We start from the raw sequence: 19832 nt of genomic DNA, 5'->3' as shown, positions 1-19832 counted from the left end.
ATTCTGATTCCACACGTTCAGTATTACTTTCCAGCTCCTCCGTGTCTGTGTTTCTTTTTTTTAGTGCTGTGCATTATGTAAATGCCCTTTTGGCCACGCAGATAGACGCAGTGTTATTAGAAGATGTAAATGAAATAAATGATAGAGCACAATACCAAAGGATAGAATAAAAATTTTCAGATGATATATTATCATATGACACAACCCTAGGAGATACTTTACGACCTGTGACTCTCAAGATATTGTAATTCTTTAGTATGCTAGATATAATATAATGAATTTTATTGCTCTAAATGAATGATGAAAGCTGTTTGAAAGCTGTTTATTTAAAAAAAAAAAATGTTTACTGTGTCCTGTTGGTTCCTGATGCAAAGACTTTGTAAACAGAACAAAATAAAACATGACAAAAGTAGGTCTGTTTTAAATACTAATTTAACTACTTTTACCTATTTGTAGTAACTCTCTAAATTGCAGTTTTGTAGACCACCTAAACCAAGACTAAGCTATGACCAAGACCAAAGTGTATTGAGACTGAGACAAGACCAAGACCAGACCAGTGAGTCCCACACTGCAGGACATACTTGATCTAAAAGATGCAAATTATTGTAAAAATATCCACAGGAAACAAATAAATTCCTCTTTAACTCTTTTATTGCTATACTGTATATATGTTTGTATGTATTTTGTATACTGAGAAATGTCTTGATAAAATAATCAAAAGGCATGGCAGAGATTATTTTAGTGTGGGAATTTTGCATTGTTTTCTATGAGCAAACAGATAAAGACTAACAAACTGAAATCAGATTAACCATTTTTATTCACTACTTCTTTTTTGCACCTGCAATTCAGTATTATCCCTGTGGTTGTGGTCTTGACCATTCTTGAAATAAAATCCAGAATCCTCTTTGTCTTAGAGTAAAAATACGGTCGAGTACAAGAGGAGCTTCAAAAAGTGTTCTTGAGGCCGATCTTGAGTACTATAATGCTTCTAAATTGTAGACAATTTTATTTTTATTTTTTGATATTTTTCTGGTTCTGGATCTGCCCATGGACCTGATTCAGGCAGGTGGGAGTCATCCCACCATCCTCCGGGTCAGCACCTCACTGGCTGGCAATGAAGGCTTTTTTTTTCAGTTTACAGCTAGAAGCTGCCCACCAGTGAAGCTGTTTTTGGGATACACAGATTGAGATCCCCAAGCCTTATTTTGGAAGCTTGCTTTGATAGGGCTTTATTCCCAATGGCCACAAAGCCATGACTCAGGCCGGCAGCAGTGTTTTTATTTTAGCTGTAGAATGAGTGTATTCAGGTGTACAGATCCGTTAAAGCTTGGAATTTTCTTGTTAACGATTTATCTTTTTGATTTTTAGCGATATTGCTTTTTAAAAACCACCACGTTTATGTTATTGCATCAGTTGATATGTTTACATGCACACTAATATTCCCTTATTGTTCTAAATATGACAAAATACAGAATTTGATATGGGTCATGTAAACAGCATATTCCGTTTGGATTTTCCAAATGTAGCATTTTCCGAACAAGACGTGGCATAGGTCAGTATTATTCAGGTTTTAAAAGCATTATTTGGATATGTATACAGTGTATTAAGAATGTTTAACTCAATTGGGGTTTTTTATTGCAGTTTGCGACACACAGTCTCTTGCCTGTTTATGGGCGGCTCGGTGTGTTTTCATGGATATGTTGTACATAAACCAACTCGCCAATAGATTGCAAGTCTGGATAGAAATGAATGCCCAAGAGAAAAGCCCCTATTTTTGGTCTTAAGAGGGAAACACACCTACTTTTAACCTAATCAAAGACTAGATTATCAACAGGTTTTGGGATATGTAAAAATATCACAACACCAACCTTTAAAGAGGGTGGTTGAAGCAATAACAGAGGCAGTCTGTGTAAGCACGGTTCAACAAGTCCACTTCCAGTAGGAAACTCTATTTTGATTTAAAGAAGCAGAATGACAAGTGGCTCTAGCTGTTTGCTTTTCCATATTTTTCTGACGTGATAAACTCCATGCATGTTAATTGGAGACTGTGTGTTGAAGGGGATATTGTAAGAATACATATTTTCAGTAGCTATTTTACAGAAATATTGTCTTTTTGAAAATAAGGGCATAAATCGGAATGTTTTGTGCATGTTAACACAGTGAGTGTCAATCGATCATTTCATGATCTAAATGTGACATTAACAACATGTTAGGTGAGCAACTTGAACACACTCCTGGCACCGTTTAGAAAGAGATATGTGGTATGTACTGAATGCTGAGCCTTTGGTTTCAGTGATCCACCACCATTGTCTCTTGAACATTAACTGAAATCAAACACCCATGTGTCACCCTAAACTCTGACCAATTCACACCCTGACTCACTGCTACGACACTTCAAGGCATGTATTACAGCGTGATAAAGAACAAACAAACTCAACATTATATCATGGGCCAGTGTGGATTACACTTAACAGTTTTATTTGGAATATTAAGACAATGAAGCATAAGCCAAGCACCAAGAGTGACAGCTACAAGTGTCGCATCATACGGCTCTTAAAAATGAACAGGTTATACTGGAAAACAACTGTTTTTTTCTCTCTTTGAATGGTGAAGCAGATACACAGAACAGACAGTGAAATGTGAACATGATTATGCCATTTACACGCTCCAAATCCTACCTGACCGGAAGAAATTTTTTTAAAAAAAAGGAAAGAAAAAGGAAAAGCGAGGAAAAGCAGAAGAAAATGGAACGGCAATATTCGTCTGACGGCAGCTTGGTCAGCCTGTGGCAGTGGCTGCGGCCCGGGACTTAAAGGGGCTCTTGTGATTGGTCAGAACGAATAAGGCAGTCTGGGAACACGGGCGGTGCTGCAGAGTGACAACCATTAGTTCCCATCATTGTCAAGTCCTGTTGCCTCGGCACCCACATCCACACAGCAACCAATGTGCACATACAGCATTAAAGTGACAGAGGATTGCAACCATTGTTACACTACACTCCATTGCATATTAGGGAGAAGTAATAATGGAAAATAATTCTTTCATACATCTTTTTCTGTTTGCATATAGCACTTAACCCAGCTTTCTAAAATATATATGGGAAAAAATGTTTAAAATATCTTTTTGTTTGTCCTCTTAAGAGCTGAAACCATGAGTCGTACCGAGGTGGGGGGGTTTAGATGTCCTTCATCCAGGGGTGTTTAGTGGGACAGCTAGTGACACAGCCAGCCTGTCTCTCATCTAGACCAGACCCAGTGGTTTCTTGCCACAAATGAGGCTCTCATAGTGCAGCTAAATAGTGTCATACTAATGACAATATAAGGTCAAAATAGTTCAATTCACGGCATTTTTGTTTTAAGAACATAGAATACACACATAAACACCCATCTTTGCTTTCCCTTTTTTGGGGGGAGTAACACAGAAAGGTGGTGCTGGCTAAATGTGGTCCATGTTTACACATCCCTGGCTTTAGGGGTGGGGTGGTGGTGGTGGGAGGGTTTGTGTCAATACCTGGGGGTAGTGCAGGTGTCAGAAGAAGTGTGATAGCAAGTGTGTGCAAAATGTATGTGTTCCAGACAGTTAATGCACCACAGAAGAATAAAATATCTTTTCATCAGGCTCCTATTACATCATTCATCATACATACGTTGTTTTTTCGTTTTTTTTTAAATCTCTCCTAAATCTACGGGCTATATGGCAAACATGTGCTACGGTTAATGTCTGATATTTCCCATGGGGAAAACTGGGTTGAGAGGGTCCTGGGACTCTCCTTGCAACGGGGCCTGCCTGAGAATAAGAGAGGGGTGGTGGGATGGGGGGCAGAGAGGCATTGTTCATAGGAGTCACTGTCATCACCCCTCACAGTCGTGTCGACTCTGCATCCCCTCCACTAGAACCCTCCGTGTGGCTCTGTCCATACACTAATATACTCCCGCGCAACACACACGCATGCACCGAGTCTGCAGCATGGGGGAGAATCCATCGACACAGCTTACAACGCCTGAATATCAGCGAAATATTTCAGGATCGCTGGTATTTTTTCTAAACACTCAGACAAGTTTCGCCATTTTGAGCTAAAACACACACAGTGCTGCCGTTAAGTATTTTGACAGGGAGGAAATTATAGTTTTGGCTCTGCAGTGCAGCATATTGGTAACGTAATGTTGACTATAAGGTGACAGTGACAAAGCTCTTTTCATATGAAACCCCCAAAGTTGAGTGAAAGCAGGCCAACAATGGCTTTTAACATGAAGACAAGACAACCAATGAGGGCCAAAACAGAATGTTTTAATCCAACTGTGGATCAGAGAGTCAAAAAAGCAAGAATAGAATAGCTATCAGAGCTAAAATAGAATTCAGCTTTGATTGGTTGCAAATGATGTTCAGCCAAATACTAAATATTAGGGTTGGGTGATATGACGGTATATACCATGCAGCAGGACAAATGTATCAATCTGGAGCATCCAGTAGCTCATCTGGGAGAGTGAGTGCTCCATGTACAAAGACTATATCCTTGCACAGCTGCTGCTATTCAGTTCCAACCTGTGGCCCTTTGCTACATGTCATCTCCTTTCTCACCCCTTGTCATGCTAATGCCATCCAATCATAAAGGGAAAAAAGCCACAAAAATAAATCTTTACAACAAGAAATGCATCCACCGGTAGAGATTCGGCAATGCTGTTTCTATTGTGAGAGCTATCCGGCTATGTAGCAAATACGGGCTGGAGACTCGATTGATCTTATGATTCCCAGCGTGATATCGTGAATCCAGCTGCTTCGCAATTAATTTGGGTAGCCACACAGGAGAAAAGTGAAGTTTTAACTACAGAAACCTGGATCACCTTAAACTATTGTTCTCAGGAACCTTTAAGCTTTTACTGTTAAAACTGTGTAACTGTTTTAGGCTTGTTTATAACTTAAGTGTTGTCTCATGAGAAAGTTTTTTGTTTGTATGGAAGTTCTAAATAAAAGTTTAGAAGATAGAAGATTAGGTTAATTACATTATGTTTATTTTAAACCATTTTAAAATTAAATTTAGGGAACAGTTACATACAACTGTATTGTGATAAATACCTTTACCAGAATTGGGAATTAGCACCAACCACATCCTGGTAAAAAATGCAAGGAACTGCTAGATTTGCTTCACTTACCATCTCAAAAACAATAGCAATTTATGAGTAGCTGGTAGATTTTTGAATCCAACAGTCAGGTGAAAAAAAAGTTTATAAATGAGCATATATCATACTGGTAGATTGTGGCCATATAGCCCACCCCTAATAAATATGATTTTAGTTTCTAAAAGTTGGGGCCTTTGTACAAAAGGCAGTGCAACTCCTATCACCCAGTAAGGATGCAAAGTAAAGCCTTCAGTTGTCACTATGCCCAACTGTCATTTCAAATCCAATATGCTGCAGTAAAGAACCAACACAAAGAAAAACCTGCCACTGTCCTTATACCTGCAGACTGCACTGTAGAACAAAAATACACAATTAAAGTGCTATTTACTTCAACGAATCCCAAACCCTCTCTGTGAGCAAGCCGCTACCACAACAGGAAGCCAGCTCCATCTCTCCTCCTCCTGGGCCTGGGCTCCTTAAAGTTAACTTTAGGGTAACTCGCCCTAGCAGGGTCGGATAGAGAGTGGAGGGGGAGGACAAACAGGCCTTAGTTCGGTCTCCACCGCAGTCACCTCCACATCAGCACAGTGATGTTAGGGATGTGGCCAGATGGAGAGAGAGCAGTTGGATATAATAATAAAAAAGGCCTCCCTCAGCCACACAGCAGCCATAAGGCAACACAGAGTGGCCCTTTTAGTACCCAGTAAATTTATATCCCAACATGGTAAAATTAGCCTGTGATTAGTGCCTGTGAGTGGGGTGGGGCGTTGTAAGGAGTTGTATGCTATTGCTAGGCACTGGCAGTAGCATGGTAGACAGGTGACCATGAGCAAGATAGTATTGATGTGTGTGGGTTTTCAAATAGATATATTTCTCCTATTTGACAGTGTGGATGCTAAAAATCCTGAATCATGAAAGTGCACATAAAAGCAACTCAAATGTTTTTCCACTTTTGCCACTTTAACACATTCAAGCTTTCTGGGAACAAAGTGCAGGGCAGTGGAAAATGTTTTGGACTTGAAGAGATGTAATTCTGATTGATTTGCACTGCGGTAGTGAAAGTGAAAATTGGCCTCTGAGATATGACAAATGATAACCCTTATACCTTCACCAATTATCTTTTACCACCTGCATAAAAATGTGTAATTTCCTGCCTGACAGATAAGTGAAAATATGATAACAGTTTGGCGGAGAAGGTGCTGAGCATTGAATTTCAGGGTAGAGGTGAGCTTGACAGGGCCATGTCTAACCCCATGAATTTATATATAAAGAAGAGCAGTCAAACATACTGTATTATGGATCTAGCTTCCATTTGCTTGCATTTGAATTATAATTTAGCAGAACACCACTGAGCACACTGATAAGCTTTAGCCTACTAGTTATTACACATAGGTGTGTACAAGAGCTTTGGTCACGGGCTCAGATATTCAGGGGGCAAAAAAACACACCGACATTTGTTCATGGTTCATCCGTACTAATGAGAACTAAAGTAACCTTGAGCACATGAGCGCAAGCACACAAACTAAAATATGAACTAGTTTGAGAACTCTGTGTATTAAGCTTTCTGATGTTAATGATCTTGTGTGTTTTACTTTTAACATTTTAGTTTTACACATTACTTGCTGGGTTTTCATCTACATACTTTCAAGTCAGTTCCTTTTTTAAAAAAGCCTGGTAATATGCAATTTTATTTTTTTACTGCTAAGAGTTAGAACAAACACTGTTGCTAATGGCTAACTTGGGCAATGTCATCAGAGGTTCAAAACTCACTGTAGAGAGTTAACCTTCATGCTCAAGCTGCAGACTACGACCCAGACGTGTGAGGGCTGGACATTGATATCTTGCTCTGAAATATGCTACAGTAGGGCTGACATTGGACCCACTAACAACCTAATACTACCATTCGGGCCATAATGTGGCGAGAGACTAATACATGCATTATTGAGTGAGAACAGATGTAACTAATGTGCAACTCATCATTTTAATAATCTGTCATAGCTTAAGCAACATAGCACCACCGATATTTTAGCTGTTATAAAAACTTTAACATGCACCACATGTAAGTGAGCTTGAAGCTCATGCACCTCTATACTCTTATTATAATCCTCTTCAGTCTCATTTGATGGCATCTGAGTGGACTGTGTTGAAGCACCTCCTGTTGCAGGTTTTGACTACAAAGCAACTGATTATGGAACAGGATAAATGGCTCTATAAAAAGGCACATAGGTTACACTTATTTTCTCTTCACACAATGAGAACAAAACAGAAATGGCCGGCTAGCCAGCAGTGTTTTTGTTTCAAGTAACATAGCTAAAATCATTCAGGTTACATAACTAAAGCTCTCAAAGATATGTCGACCTCTCGAGAGTTGAGTGTTGCCTGCACTCGGTGCTATCACTATGACTATAAATGCAACTGGGCAATGAGGGGATTTGTTGGGGTTGAGACCTTTTAGTTTTAAGTTGTAAAGTGGGGGACATCAATACCCAAAAAGGCTACACTGGCTCTTTCCTGTTGGTGACACAGTGCTCTTTGTAAAAACAGCTCAACACATGTTAACATGATTTTATAAGAGAAATTATGGAGGAAGGGGTACTGCAATCTAATCCTGCAGTTTACAGTTTTAACAAGCAGATTATTATTATGTCTTAAAAGTATCGTAAGAGGTTAGCTGTTTTCCCCATTTATGATCTTTGACTACATGAAGTCTCCCATGAAACAGCCTTTTAATGTTTACATGGATGCTAGCATTTCGATTTTTCATCATCTGAGAAGCCTTGTTAGCATTTCTGTCTGTAACCAAAGTTAAAAACTATCTACAACAGGGTTACAAGTGTAGTGAAGAAAAATAACAATTAAGGAAATGCAGGGTTGAAGCTCTCTGTATACCAGATGCCACCAAAAGATGTCAACTGAAGGAAGCAGGTGTAAAACTAAACACTATCAAGTCATAACAGAATTCCATGAAGACACCCTGCTGCTCAAATGTTACCCTAGGAGCTCAATTTCATACAGGATGAAATGGCCTGTGTGCATACATGCACAACAGAGTGCAATGAGCTGAAGTGTCTGTGGCCGATGAAGAACTGTCGCACTGCTGTGACAACTGTAACAATGGTCCTTAGAAAGCACTTCATTTCCCTGATGTGCTGTCCTGAACTTTCTGGACCCTCTCAGAATCTGTCCCTGGCTTAGCGGATGCTCATGCGTGCAAAGAGATGGCAAAGAATGTGCCTTATGTAGCTCGATCCATGGGACAAGCTCTGACTGCAATATAACAATAGCATCTCCAGATGCCCTCTCAACCCACACACACACATTAAAACCCTCTTGGGAAGGTGCTCCACTAGGTGCTTTGACAAGCTAAGGAAGAAAAAAAATAGAGAAAGCACTAAGTGAACTGTACAATTTAGCCATGTGGGCCTAAATAGCAATTTGGGATGAATAAGGGAGACATGCAGGCAGGTCTACAGGCAGGGTGATGTTGTGAGATCAGGCAGACATTTAGCACAAAGCAGGAGAGAAAAGACACAAAGCGCTGATATTTGCGCCTTCCCTCCCTGTCAAAACAACCTGTTCAACACAAAAACATGTGCTTGCCAGACAGCGTTATACTGAATATAATCATATGTATTTTCTGTGATGTAAGTAATAACTAAAACAAAGATTAGAATGAATCTTGTATAGCTTGTTACATTTAATTTCCATCCCCCACCAGAAAGAGAGCCACGTCAGTATAGCCTCTAAATTGGCTAATGAGGAATTTTTTAAGTTCTGTAATCCTCCTGCAGTGTGTGTGTACAGGCGATGGAGAAGCCCACCCTATTTGACCTTGAGTGGTGGTTCCCTCTCCAGCCAGCGAACTCGTACTTTCTGTTTATAGTGATACTCCTTGAGGAAGTCCTGCAAGGCAGGCGGCAGCGGCAGAGAGCCTATACCATCGTAAGTGGTCCAGCGGCAGATGGCGGCTCGTGCCAGGTGCTGCAGGCCGAAGGGAAAGGTCCGATGGAGAGGTGCCGTAAGCAGCGGTTCAAAAAACATGCAGGCGCTGGGATCCTTGTAGTGTTCCAGCAGTCCTGTGACGGTGGAAGAGTGGAAAACACAAGGGTCGTGTGCGTCGAAGCTGAAGTTGTGGTTCCACTGCTCGATGCGGGCGTGCAGTGAGCGGTTGTAACGTCGGAAGCTAACGGAGAAGAGGTAGTCCTCCTGGGCTGAGTCACGCAGCAGGAAGGTGCCCTCTGGCCTTCCATCCAGCAGCGCCTCAGCCTCATAGCGGTCCATCACGCCCCAGTAGCAGGGCAGAGCTGTGATCTGCAATAGGTCCGGCACCAGGCAGTGGATGTAGTCTATCTGGGTGTGAACCTTCCAGGGCCCAGGCTGCTGCCGACTCAGATGACCGTCCCCAGAGGCGTGCCTCTGTTTAGGCCTCCTGGCCTGCAGACAGAGGGTGGTCGAGTCCTCCTCAGAGTCACAGTCCTGGGCTGACGCTGCAGCCCCCAACACCTGCCCACAGGCCCCTGATAATCCAGCACCTACAGAGCTGCCAGCGCCTGAAGCCCGGCCATCCCCAGAGGCCTCTCCCATGCCGGGAGCCATCTTTGGTCCCAGTTTGTAGAGAGAGGAGCCCGGCACTGAGGCCTCCAGGGTGTGGATCTGTGCATTAGGTGGTGGGTCCACACCTTCCTCGATGCTGAGTCTGCGGCGCTCACGTAGACGTTCCTCCTCATCCTCAGGAGAGGGGTGGGCCGGGTCAAAGGCATCCAGCAGGGCAGTGGAGGAATGCGGGCTGACCGGTGCTGTGTGTTGCTTGATCAAGTGCCACTTGTGAGCGAGGTCTGAACCTGGTGGGAAGGGGCAGGTCTCCAGCATGAGCTCTGTCAGGTGAATCTTACGTTTGGAGGTGACGGGGTTCTTAGATGAGCGGGAGCGTCTGCGCGCGGGCAGGGGTAAGCACAGTCCTACTGTATCACTTAGACGCTGGCGCAAAGACCGAGCAGTCAGACTGCGTCCTCCAGATACAGAGTCGCTCATCTCCTGGATGGAGCTGACTCCGTAACGCCTGTCCCTACGGTTCCCACTCCCCCGTAAGCGCCCAGACCGCCTGTCTGCCTCCAGAGAACTCTGGGTTTTGGTGGAACATGAGTGTTTTTTCTTGCCCCCCCATGGAGCATGACGGGAATAGGAGTCTCTCCGGGCCAGGGGAACACCCCCTGATCCCCCCCGCACATCCTCAGTGTCCTTATCGATTGTAATCTCTACTATCTGAGGGATGTCCGACACACAGTTATGATGGCGACGTCCTGCTGTTACCATTGGCACTGGCAGGAGGCTCCGGGACGGGCTTGAGGCTCCTGATGCCTGAGCCTCACCTGAGCTGCCTTGGCCGAGATCCACCACACAGTGGACGGCATCGGCATCAACCCTGCTTTCACTGGGTCCTGAACTGTGAAACAGCGTCTGGCATTTGCTCTTCAGGTTGCTCCACATGTTGCCCACTTTCTTCATCAATAGGAGCCCCTGGGACCTGTGGGCGACAAGAGATAAAACTGATTAAGTCACAGGTGGAGAACTCTTCCAACAGCAGTGGTGCCTACATTTAACACGGAGGCACGAGCTACATAAAGAATGTCCTACATTTAAATTCCCCAGACTGCTGTGTATCTAGTAATTAGACATGGTGAGAGTATAACGGGGCCAAAGTGTCTGAGAGGTGGGTGAGCTTGAGTAGTTGGAACAGCAGAGTTAGGAGTTGCCAGGCAGACGTGCAGGGACACAAGGCCACAGCTATAAATGAACCCAGGATCTGCTCACAGCTGATCTGCTGGTATGTACTGTATTACAGAGCCAGTCTAGACCTGACCAAAAACTTTCCCTGTAACAGCAGCAGACAGGGCACATGTACATGCACATACACACTTGCATATGCTGTTGATTTATCACTCTACTAGACTGTGACAGGGATTTGGAAGTAGTAGCAATGAACCGCATACAAATGGTGCAAATCTTACTGTTTGCAGTGGCCACGGGTAGGTGGCCTGCCAAACACAAAACATGGAAGGATTTTAAAAATTCAGTATTTCTGTCATGGTTTTCAGACACTGGACTTAATGGATTTATTATGATTCACATTTTGGTGTTTCCAGTGTATCCAAATCACTGTGGAGAACAGGGTTATGTTCGCAATGGTATGGGATTTTCACAGTACAATTAACGTCTCAGAAAATCTCACGTTTTTGAAGTATCATGATATTACACAATTTTCGACCCTTAAAGAAATAAAAACAGATTTACTACTTGATACATATTTTGATATTTGATATATTGCGAGAAATGTGGAACTCAATAACATAATCCTGATTTATATTCGATCAGCACTGCCTAGTTTTACCGCATGATCACATTTCATTCTGAGTTTGTGTGTGTGTATGAGAGAGAGAGAGGTGGCGGTCTGAATCTCGATTTCCTATACTTCGTGTCCGTGGTGGAGGCGTGGGTGGTGGGCAGTACAAAAATACAGAAGCACAGCCTGTAGTTCGGGCCATAGCCCGAGAGCTAGCAAAATTATGTAAATTACGTCATTTTACGGATTTTCACAACTGGTTAGATGTAGGGAAGTTTGTCAGAGTTCACATATACATACCATTCACATTGATTTGCTACAAAGCTTGTAAAAATTGGCAACATATCCCTTTAAATATCATGCCAATATGCAAGTCTTTGCACTAATGTTTTAGGTTTTTGTTCCTAAAAGTGAATAACATTCACTGAGTGAACATTTATGACTTGGTTGAAAGTAGTTTTATTCCAATTTGGACGGAAATTGAAGTATATTGTAACCGATAACATTATTTAACATTGACTTTACCCATGAGTACAAGCTGCAGGCAGTACTGATTAGGACATACACTTGTAATTGCTTTTGCTATTTACTAAGCTACAGGCACACAAAAAAGGATGCTGGGCCCTTTGTAGTGTCCCTCTCACCTCTTTTGTTTTCTGTCCGTCTCTGGGCTAAAAGAGGCTATTTAACTACCAGGCATTGTGTCGACCTACCTACAAAGTGTACCTCGTAACATTGATAAAGACATTATGGCTTTGCACAGTCAGCTGTGATGGAAACAGGTTCTGTGATGCACAAAAAACATAGGCTAGTTCTCAACACATGACTGATTTAGTTGATTTGCTGAGGGCAGGTCCAATGCTATCACTAACAAATGATGTCAGTGTCATCCCTCTTATTGACTTGATCTAAACTCACTAAGATGACGTCTCTCCACTTGACAGTCATTCCATGTTTGCAATACATACGCCCACAAAACAGCCTGCAATAAATTTGTTGCTATGAAAAAATTCTCTTATTCGCACAGTGAAGCTACATCACCAAATGACTCACTCTCTGCGGTTTATCTCCTGTTCTGTACTCCATGTGCATCTGCACAATAAGCTGTCAGGTCTGTTGGACGTCTTTCTTTAATTTTCTCAAGTACAAAAATCCACCAGAACTGACTGTGCTCCCAACCTGATCACCACTGGCTTGAGATGGAGCTTCAGTGATAAACTAGACTTAGTAACTTACCAATAATTTATCAACTCATCAAACAACATCCAAAGCAAAGCACCCAAATGCTTTTTAACACCAGATGCCAAGTCAGCAAACTCATTTAGTGTAGTAACATCGTAGTAATGTGTATGTGGCAATTTTAAGTAAATTACACTTATAACAATTAGTCCGGTAAAATTTAAAATCAACAATCTTGCTTTAAAATTACTGTTTCAAAGCTGTGTTTAAAACCTCATCTCTGCTATAAACAATGAGCTCAGTGTAATCACTACAACACATACTGTCTCAGAATATTTCTCAGTAAGGTGTTTAGTGCTGAAACCCGTGGTCCAGAAGTTTTTTTGCAACTGCATTACAAAATTATTATCATGTTTGATAGATATGAATTTGATTTTCATCTCCTGCATGAAAAAAAAAGTCTCAGATGAAGTTCCTTACATTTTAAATCACATCAGTTTCCAAGGACCAGTTCACCTCTACATCAGAGCAGTTTCATGTAGGAACTATTTTTCTTTCTACAGAACTACACCTGCCAACCGTATCACCATGCAGAAGGAAGCGTGCACCTACTCATGGACGAGAGACTCATTCTTGTGACAGCGCAAGACGTAAACATAAATCACGTCCTTCTCGGTTGAGCTTAATGTTAACTTGCTCAGCGATGCTAGGTGAGCTAGCAGTAGATGCATGCCTCCCTCTGAGCAGTGATCTGGTTGGCGGGTGTAGTTTGTAAGAGGAAAAATAGTCCCTTTATCAAACTGCTCTCAACAAGGTCTTTGGATTATCTTGAATAACCAGGTCATGATTTCTGGAAAGAGACATTGCTGTTGAAATTTTCAAATGTATTTATAAGCGATTCAAGCACCACAAGCAGAGTGCCATCTAGTCCTTTTATACTGGAGAGAAGGCAGACACCGCTACGGCCGATTTTTCCAACACTCTGAAACTCACAGCAAAGCAATCGAGACTGTTAAGTAGCACTACAGGTAAGACTAAAAATATGTTTTGATTTTAGGGTGAAGTGTCACTATAAGTGTGTTGTTATTGCTGTTGCCATCGCATATAGTGTCATATTAACAGTATACAGAATCTCATCTCTAACATCTGCAACATCAGGCAAAAACTCACATTTTCAATGATAGTTTGCTGTCGTACAGCTTTATTAACAAAACTTACCACGTATTACGCAGTTGTTTAATTAAATTAATGACATGGGCTGTTTTCAGGTTCAGTTTGTAGGATTTCAGGAATTATTGTTAGAAAGGAAATAATATTCTTGACAGTGTTTTCATTAAGGTATAATAATCTAAAAAGTAAGAATTGTTGTGTTTATTTAGCTTAGAATGAGCCGTTCATATCTAGGAAGCAGATCCTCTTACATGAAGTTTGCCATGTTGCACCGCCATGTTTCTACAGCAGACCAGAACAGACAAACAGGACACTGGCTCCAGAGAGGATCTCTTGCAGTTGTATATTACCTAAAGGCCTTTGTAGGTTCCCTGTAAGCAGGTGTGGCATTTTAAAAGTTGTATGCATATTTTGATGATTGTTGGCATAATATCATAAACTACAATCATTTTGGCCCGGACAATCTTAACATGAAATAATACCTTTAAATGCATTTTTTAGGGATAAAAAAATAAATAAAACTGATGCCCTGATGTCCAACTAACAGGCTTTCTTCTAATATAAGAATTTGAGAATATTTACATTGGGAAATGTAAATCATTGTACACTATTACCCGTGTTATGAAAACTTGGATACCGAGCAAATGTAAAAGCAGCAGTCACTTTAAACTGGTTAGATAAAGTGCTGCAGGTAAGAGAAGCTGACACCAGTATGGCTAAACTCAGACCTGCAGCACGTCACTGAGTAAGCAACACCTTTTATTGTGCCATATAGAAAAACAACTAACAGTGTGCCCACAGCAAAGGCTCTGGTCATAGTTCCTCACATTATGACAAGTACCCACACTATATTGAACATAAACTATCTTCGAGATGCAAAATAATGTTGTAGCAACTGAGTACATCTTAAATGAGCTAAGGTTATCAAAGATGCAACTTAACTTGAGCTGCAAAATGTAGTCAGTCAATTAGGCACTGAAAACTAATCGCCAACTATTTAAATGAAAAAAAAAAAGTAATTTGATAGCTCTCAAACTGTAAGAAATTGCTGCTCCTTTACACTTTTAAATTACAGTACATTCAATAATGTAATATACAGTACAATGACATTACCACTCTGCTCTATATTGTTGTCAAAAACACTTATCGATAGATATCGATTCTGAATATCTGAAATGGTTTTCACAGCATAGTTACACATGTACCAGCCACGCTCTCACTCTTTCTTACAGTTAATGTTTGCTACAGTCATTCTGCTTTTCACTGCTACTAACAAAGAAAAGTCATTGTCATTTTACAGCATTGTCATATTTACCTTTTAATAGAAATAATATCTTTTATGCCCTAAATGCCAAATCTTCCTCAATAGTATCAAAATGATATTGAATATTAATTATTTTAAAAAGGTGTTGTCCTGAAGTTAGAAATTACAGTATCTTGACAAAACTAGTGCTGTATGATGTTGTGGATTTTTCTCATTATTTTCTGATGTTTAAATCAAACAGTTAATTGAAAAATAATCTGCAAATTAACTGATAAAGACAATAATCATTAGTTGCAGCCCTATTTGCAACAGTGATTGGAAATTAATTACCATTCCTAGAGGTTATAAAGTATTGTAAGGGACATTACTACAATGACTAAAAGGTGTAAGAGAGATTATTTACTTTTCTTAACATATATTTTTTAACTGCCAGTACAATAAGTATAGTATGCTTCTTAGTTGTTGTTATTGTAGGTGTATACCAGTACAATTTAATGAACCATGTAGCATATTATTACTAAAATGACATAAAATAAAACTAAAGCAGTGCTTCCACTACAATACCACACAATGCAGATTAACTGCAATGTTACTACCGTTAATTAAGTATAAATTTCAGGATGGTGACTCAATGGCATACTAATACTCAACAATTCCTCGTAACAACCTTTGGGTTCAAACTGCCTAACTTGGACAGGCAATCAAAGGTTTCACCAAAAGAGCAACATGTCTCAAAATGTAGTTGAACTATTTGTCCAGCCAATTCGATTTTAGAAAGCAAAACATGCAAACAACTGTCTCTCATTCGTCAAAGTTTTTGTTGGAGCACAAAGTCTTACCAGCCACAACCTAAATTTGCCATTTGTCTTGTTTCTATGATTGTACAGCCAACATGAAAACACTGATCTACAAGCTAAAACTGCATGTTCACACCCTGCTGTCTTTCCTCGAAGATGAACTGGAATAGTGAGGCTAATGTTATATCAGCTACATCTTGAGAGGCTGCATTTTCCATCCGGGTTGGTGTGTTTTATCCGTCAGCTTGCTAATCGCCTCAAAAATACAAACAGTGAAAAGTTTCAGTGACTTATGCAAGGCTAAAAGAGGCCAGGATCTCCAAAACATTGTTAATTTTGCCCTTGATTATTTTAAAACATATGTACAGCTTAATTCTGTGACTGTTGCCACAATTTAAATATGGCATATAGGAAATAATAGAGGTCCCTAAACAGGAAAAAACATGTTTGCAAACATACTCCTGTGCACCACACGCTGGATCACCACAGACTTATACTTACATTGGAAAAAATTAACGTATTTGTTCGACACATTTAGATAGCCTCACTGTCAAGTGATGATAAATATCAAGGATTCAGAATATTAGCCTTACAAGCAAAGAGACAGAATACTAGGAGTTGTACAATGAAGACAGTCATTTATGAATAACTACAGATGTAAGGAAATTACTACAGAGAGCCAAAAAAACTGTGCTAGTGTGTTTGATAGCTAATCTGCCCTGTGTCCTCCTTTGCTTGGCTTTAATGTTATTACATGTAAAAAAAATAAATAAAAAAGATATCTCAGAGCTACCCAAAAAGAGACAACTATAACAGTATCATAGTGATCAGATTTGTCACTACATGATTGCATGTCCTTTTTTAGTACTTCCCTTCAAAATTTCCAAGTTATAATCAAGTTTAATTCCTGCTCTAATCATTTCAGCAACATTAAAACCTAGAGGTTTAATCAGATTTGTCATAACATGGTTGCATGCTCTTTTTAGTGCTTTGCTGCAGAATGTCAAAGTTATAATCAAGTTTAATGCTTGCTCTAATCATTCATGCAACATTGTAACCCAGAAGTTGTAATTAATGTCTATAACAGGACACAAAACGTCTACTTCAAGATGGATTATTTTAAAGTATAGTCGTCCTATATAACTTTCAACAACTATTGCCATTGATGACAATGGCAACACCAAAAGTGCGATCCAGTCTACAACCATTCAAAGCCGCCCTGAAACAGAACTAGGCTACTTCTGCTCTCCGGCAGCCCAACACACCCATTCTCCTGGGATCATACTGATCTAGAGAGGACTGTAAAGAAGACAAGATTAAGGGAGAATGCCTTCTCTGCTCAGACCAGACCAGAGTTAATGAGATATTTGCAGCGTTTTGCATTCTGTAAGATATGTGGGTTGGCAGGAAGCCATACACGATCTGTAGATGACTCATAAATTGAACTGATTCTTCCGATCACTTAAATCTCAGGAAATATTAAAACTTTCAGTGGACATTTTGATATATCCATATTCAGCATTTTCATCCTCTATAATGCATTTTTGAATAAAAATAAGCCATTCAAATCAAAACATGATGTGCAGGATAAACTTATTCTTGCAACCCAATGTTGCATTGTTATTCAGATTGACAATGCAATATTGTTAGTAAGAAAAATGATTCTGCCCTTTGTTAGTAGATTGCACTCAGTAATTATTCAAAAAATTCATTCAAGTCAGACAAAACAAAAAGCAACATTAACTCAGTTTAGATATGGCAAGTTAAATAAAAAAAAACACACCTTAACTAGCAAGACAAACGCTCTTCAGAGGCAATGTTAACTGCATTAAACAGTCCCTTCTACAATATGTAAACTGTCTTCTTTGGGTATGATCTTGTCATACAGATTGACGTGGCCAGTAAAGTTTTATTATGCTAACGATTACCACTTTGACCGAATATAGGTATGTTTAAACACTAACTTAATGTCGATAGAAGACCCACGACTATCGAGTAATAACGTTATTATTGCTGGTGTACATAAATGGTTGTAAGGCCTTTACATTTCTAGAGGCCCCACTTTTCCCTGGTCCCAGCCAAGTTAGCAGACTTGCTAACACGTTAACCATCCACAGACAGTCCCAGTACACCGCTAAATGTTGCTACAGCCCGGTCGATAATGTTAGCTGGGTTCATACTTGCCAAGACAGGTTAGTGAGTTCACTCATATGTGTAATGTTTTTAAGAAACAACTCAGAAACTGTCCTCTGTTGGTTAGTAACATGTATGAGCTAGCTTAGCGCAGACTGCTTCGCTAACTTGCGGTTCAGGCTTACGAGCTGTCAAAAATGCTAGCTGTTAGCATTTCCTAGAACGGGAATTTCTAGCATTTTGGCTAGCATTGGCTAACCATCCAGCTAGCGGGGTTAGCGTGTTAGCTTGTGAAAAGACGACACAAAAAAATTGCACAAATACGTCAAGCGGTGTTATGCCGCTCAGAGATGTTGAGTAGACAAATGTGACATGCTTGAGAAGTAGTGGGTTGTTTCTTGAAGTCATATCTTACCCGTGTGCTTTTTGAAAGCCCTATTCAACAGCTCTCTTTGTCTGCAAAAAATGGCTATTAAGAGAAGTCAGGCATACATCCCCCTTGCGGACCACGGTGTCGGATGAAAGCACTAAAGATACGCGGATACTTGATGGTATCATCCCGAATATTTTAAAATTAATTCGTTAAATACTATTCAGAATTACTTAAGAAGCTAAATTAGTCTTTAAGCGCCGCGAAAACCCGTTCTTCATCATGGTGGGGGTCTTCTATTCTGCCGTGGTCGCTGCTGCCCCTAGCAGCCAATATGACGGCGGTCTCAGCAGACAGAGAACCGGAGAGGCGGACGGTGTTGAGCGTGAGGGAAACCGACTGACGGCAGATCAGTCCAATGGAGGAAAGGGAAAAGAGGGCAATTTCCGACCGAGCACGCGCACAGGGAATACCCTGGAGCTGGCTCCGCGTGATGGGCGTCTCGTGTCACCAATGAGCGAAAGAGGAGGATGAGGCTCTCCACAGGCAGCTACTTGGAAACGTGGAGAGGTGAAGTGATGCTGGTGGTGTCACAGCTAGGCCGGACCACGGACTCACTGATGTCATCCAGGTATTAGAACCAGGAGCAGGGCTCAGCATCAGAGGAGAGGGGAACCCCAGAAGGAGGAAAACCAGGTTTAATATCAAAATATTTTTATTTTGTACAGATACAAAAGTAAAGAATGAGTAAGAATAATTACAATAATCACATTATTCTCACTACATGCCCTCCACCCCCACCCCCATAAGGATCATGCCCAGGGGCGTAACTCCAAATTCTGGGCCCTATGAATCCACATTGTTGGTGGGCCTCTCCGCTCTTCCTTTCTTTATCCATAGCTGCTTTTACACAGAGATCATGCTATAGGGCTACAGCAAAGTCCCCCCTTTATCATCCCCACGCTTTTTTGTTAACCAAACGATGGTGGCATCATTTTGCTCCAGTGTGTGATTATGCACTGCATCGCTGCATACTGCAATCAAAAGAGGCATGAAGGGCGTGATGTTTATCGCAGATGGGTCTGCCTCTATCATGACATGTAATAAATGCGTCGGCAGCACTTTCTAGACAATAACAAAATGTCATTGTTTTCCCAGTTTCTTGACAGTTACACATGCTGTTTTTTGAATTAGCCACTTTGCCTATAGCTGCTTTTTATAGCTGTGTTTTTTCAGGCCTTTTGAAGGCCCACCTCCCATTCGGACCCTAAATAATCAGTCCTTCTTGCCCCCCCCACTACAACAACCCATTAACCCAAGGCTAAAGTGCCAGTTAGGCAACATAGGCAACTTCTCTGAGTCTCAAAAAACTCTGGGGCCACTGAAAGCTCCAGGCTTACTGTTTATCAAGTAGTTTCTACTTATTTAATTGAAAATGTGTTTAGGATTTCACATGACTAAA

The 19832-nt window shown here is 40.9% G+C and overlaps 1 protein-coding gene across 1 annotated transcript; it reads right to left on the bottom strand.

Moving 5' to 3' along the window:
* Positions 1 to 2444: 2444 nt before the first annotated feature.
* Positions 2445 to 18867, bottom strand: socs5b (suppressor of cytokine signaling 5b). Its single transcript, XM_042501685.1, has 2 exons — positions 18416 to 18867; positions 2445 to 10641 (listed from the first exon to the last, which is right to left on the bottom strand). The coding sequence occupies exon 2, from the start codon at positions 10620 to 10622 to the stop codon at positions 8940 to 8942; it is 1683 nt and encodes a 560-aa protein (XP_042357619.1). The 5' UTR covers positions 10623 to 10641; positions 18416 to 18867; the 3' UTR covers positions 2445 to 8939.
* Between the last annotated feature and the right edge of the window lie 965 nt (positions 18868 to 19832).

Source organism: Plectropomus leopardus, chromosome 15 (assembly GCF_008729295.1).
Source record: "Plectropomus leopardus isolate mb chromosome 15, YSFRI_Pleo_2.0, whole genome shotgun sequence".
Classification (NCBI taxonomy): domain Eukaryota; kingdom Metazoa; phylum Chordata; class Actinopteri; order Perciformes; family Serranidae; genus Plectropomus; species Plectropomus leopardus.
This window is presented reverse-complemented; position numbering and strand designations above follow the sequence as displayed.

Coding starts and splice junctions, on each gene's coding strand:
- socs5b (XM_042501685.1), bottom strand. CDS start 10,622: ATGAAGAAAGTGGGCAACATGTGGAGCAACCTGAAGAGCAAATGCCAG.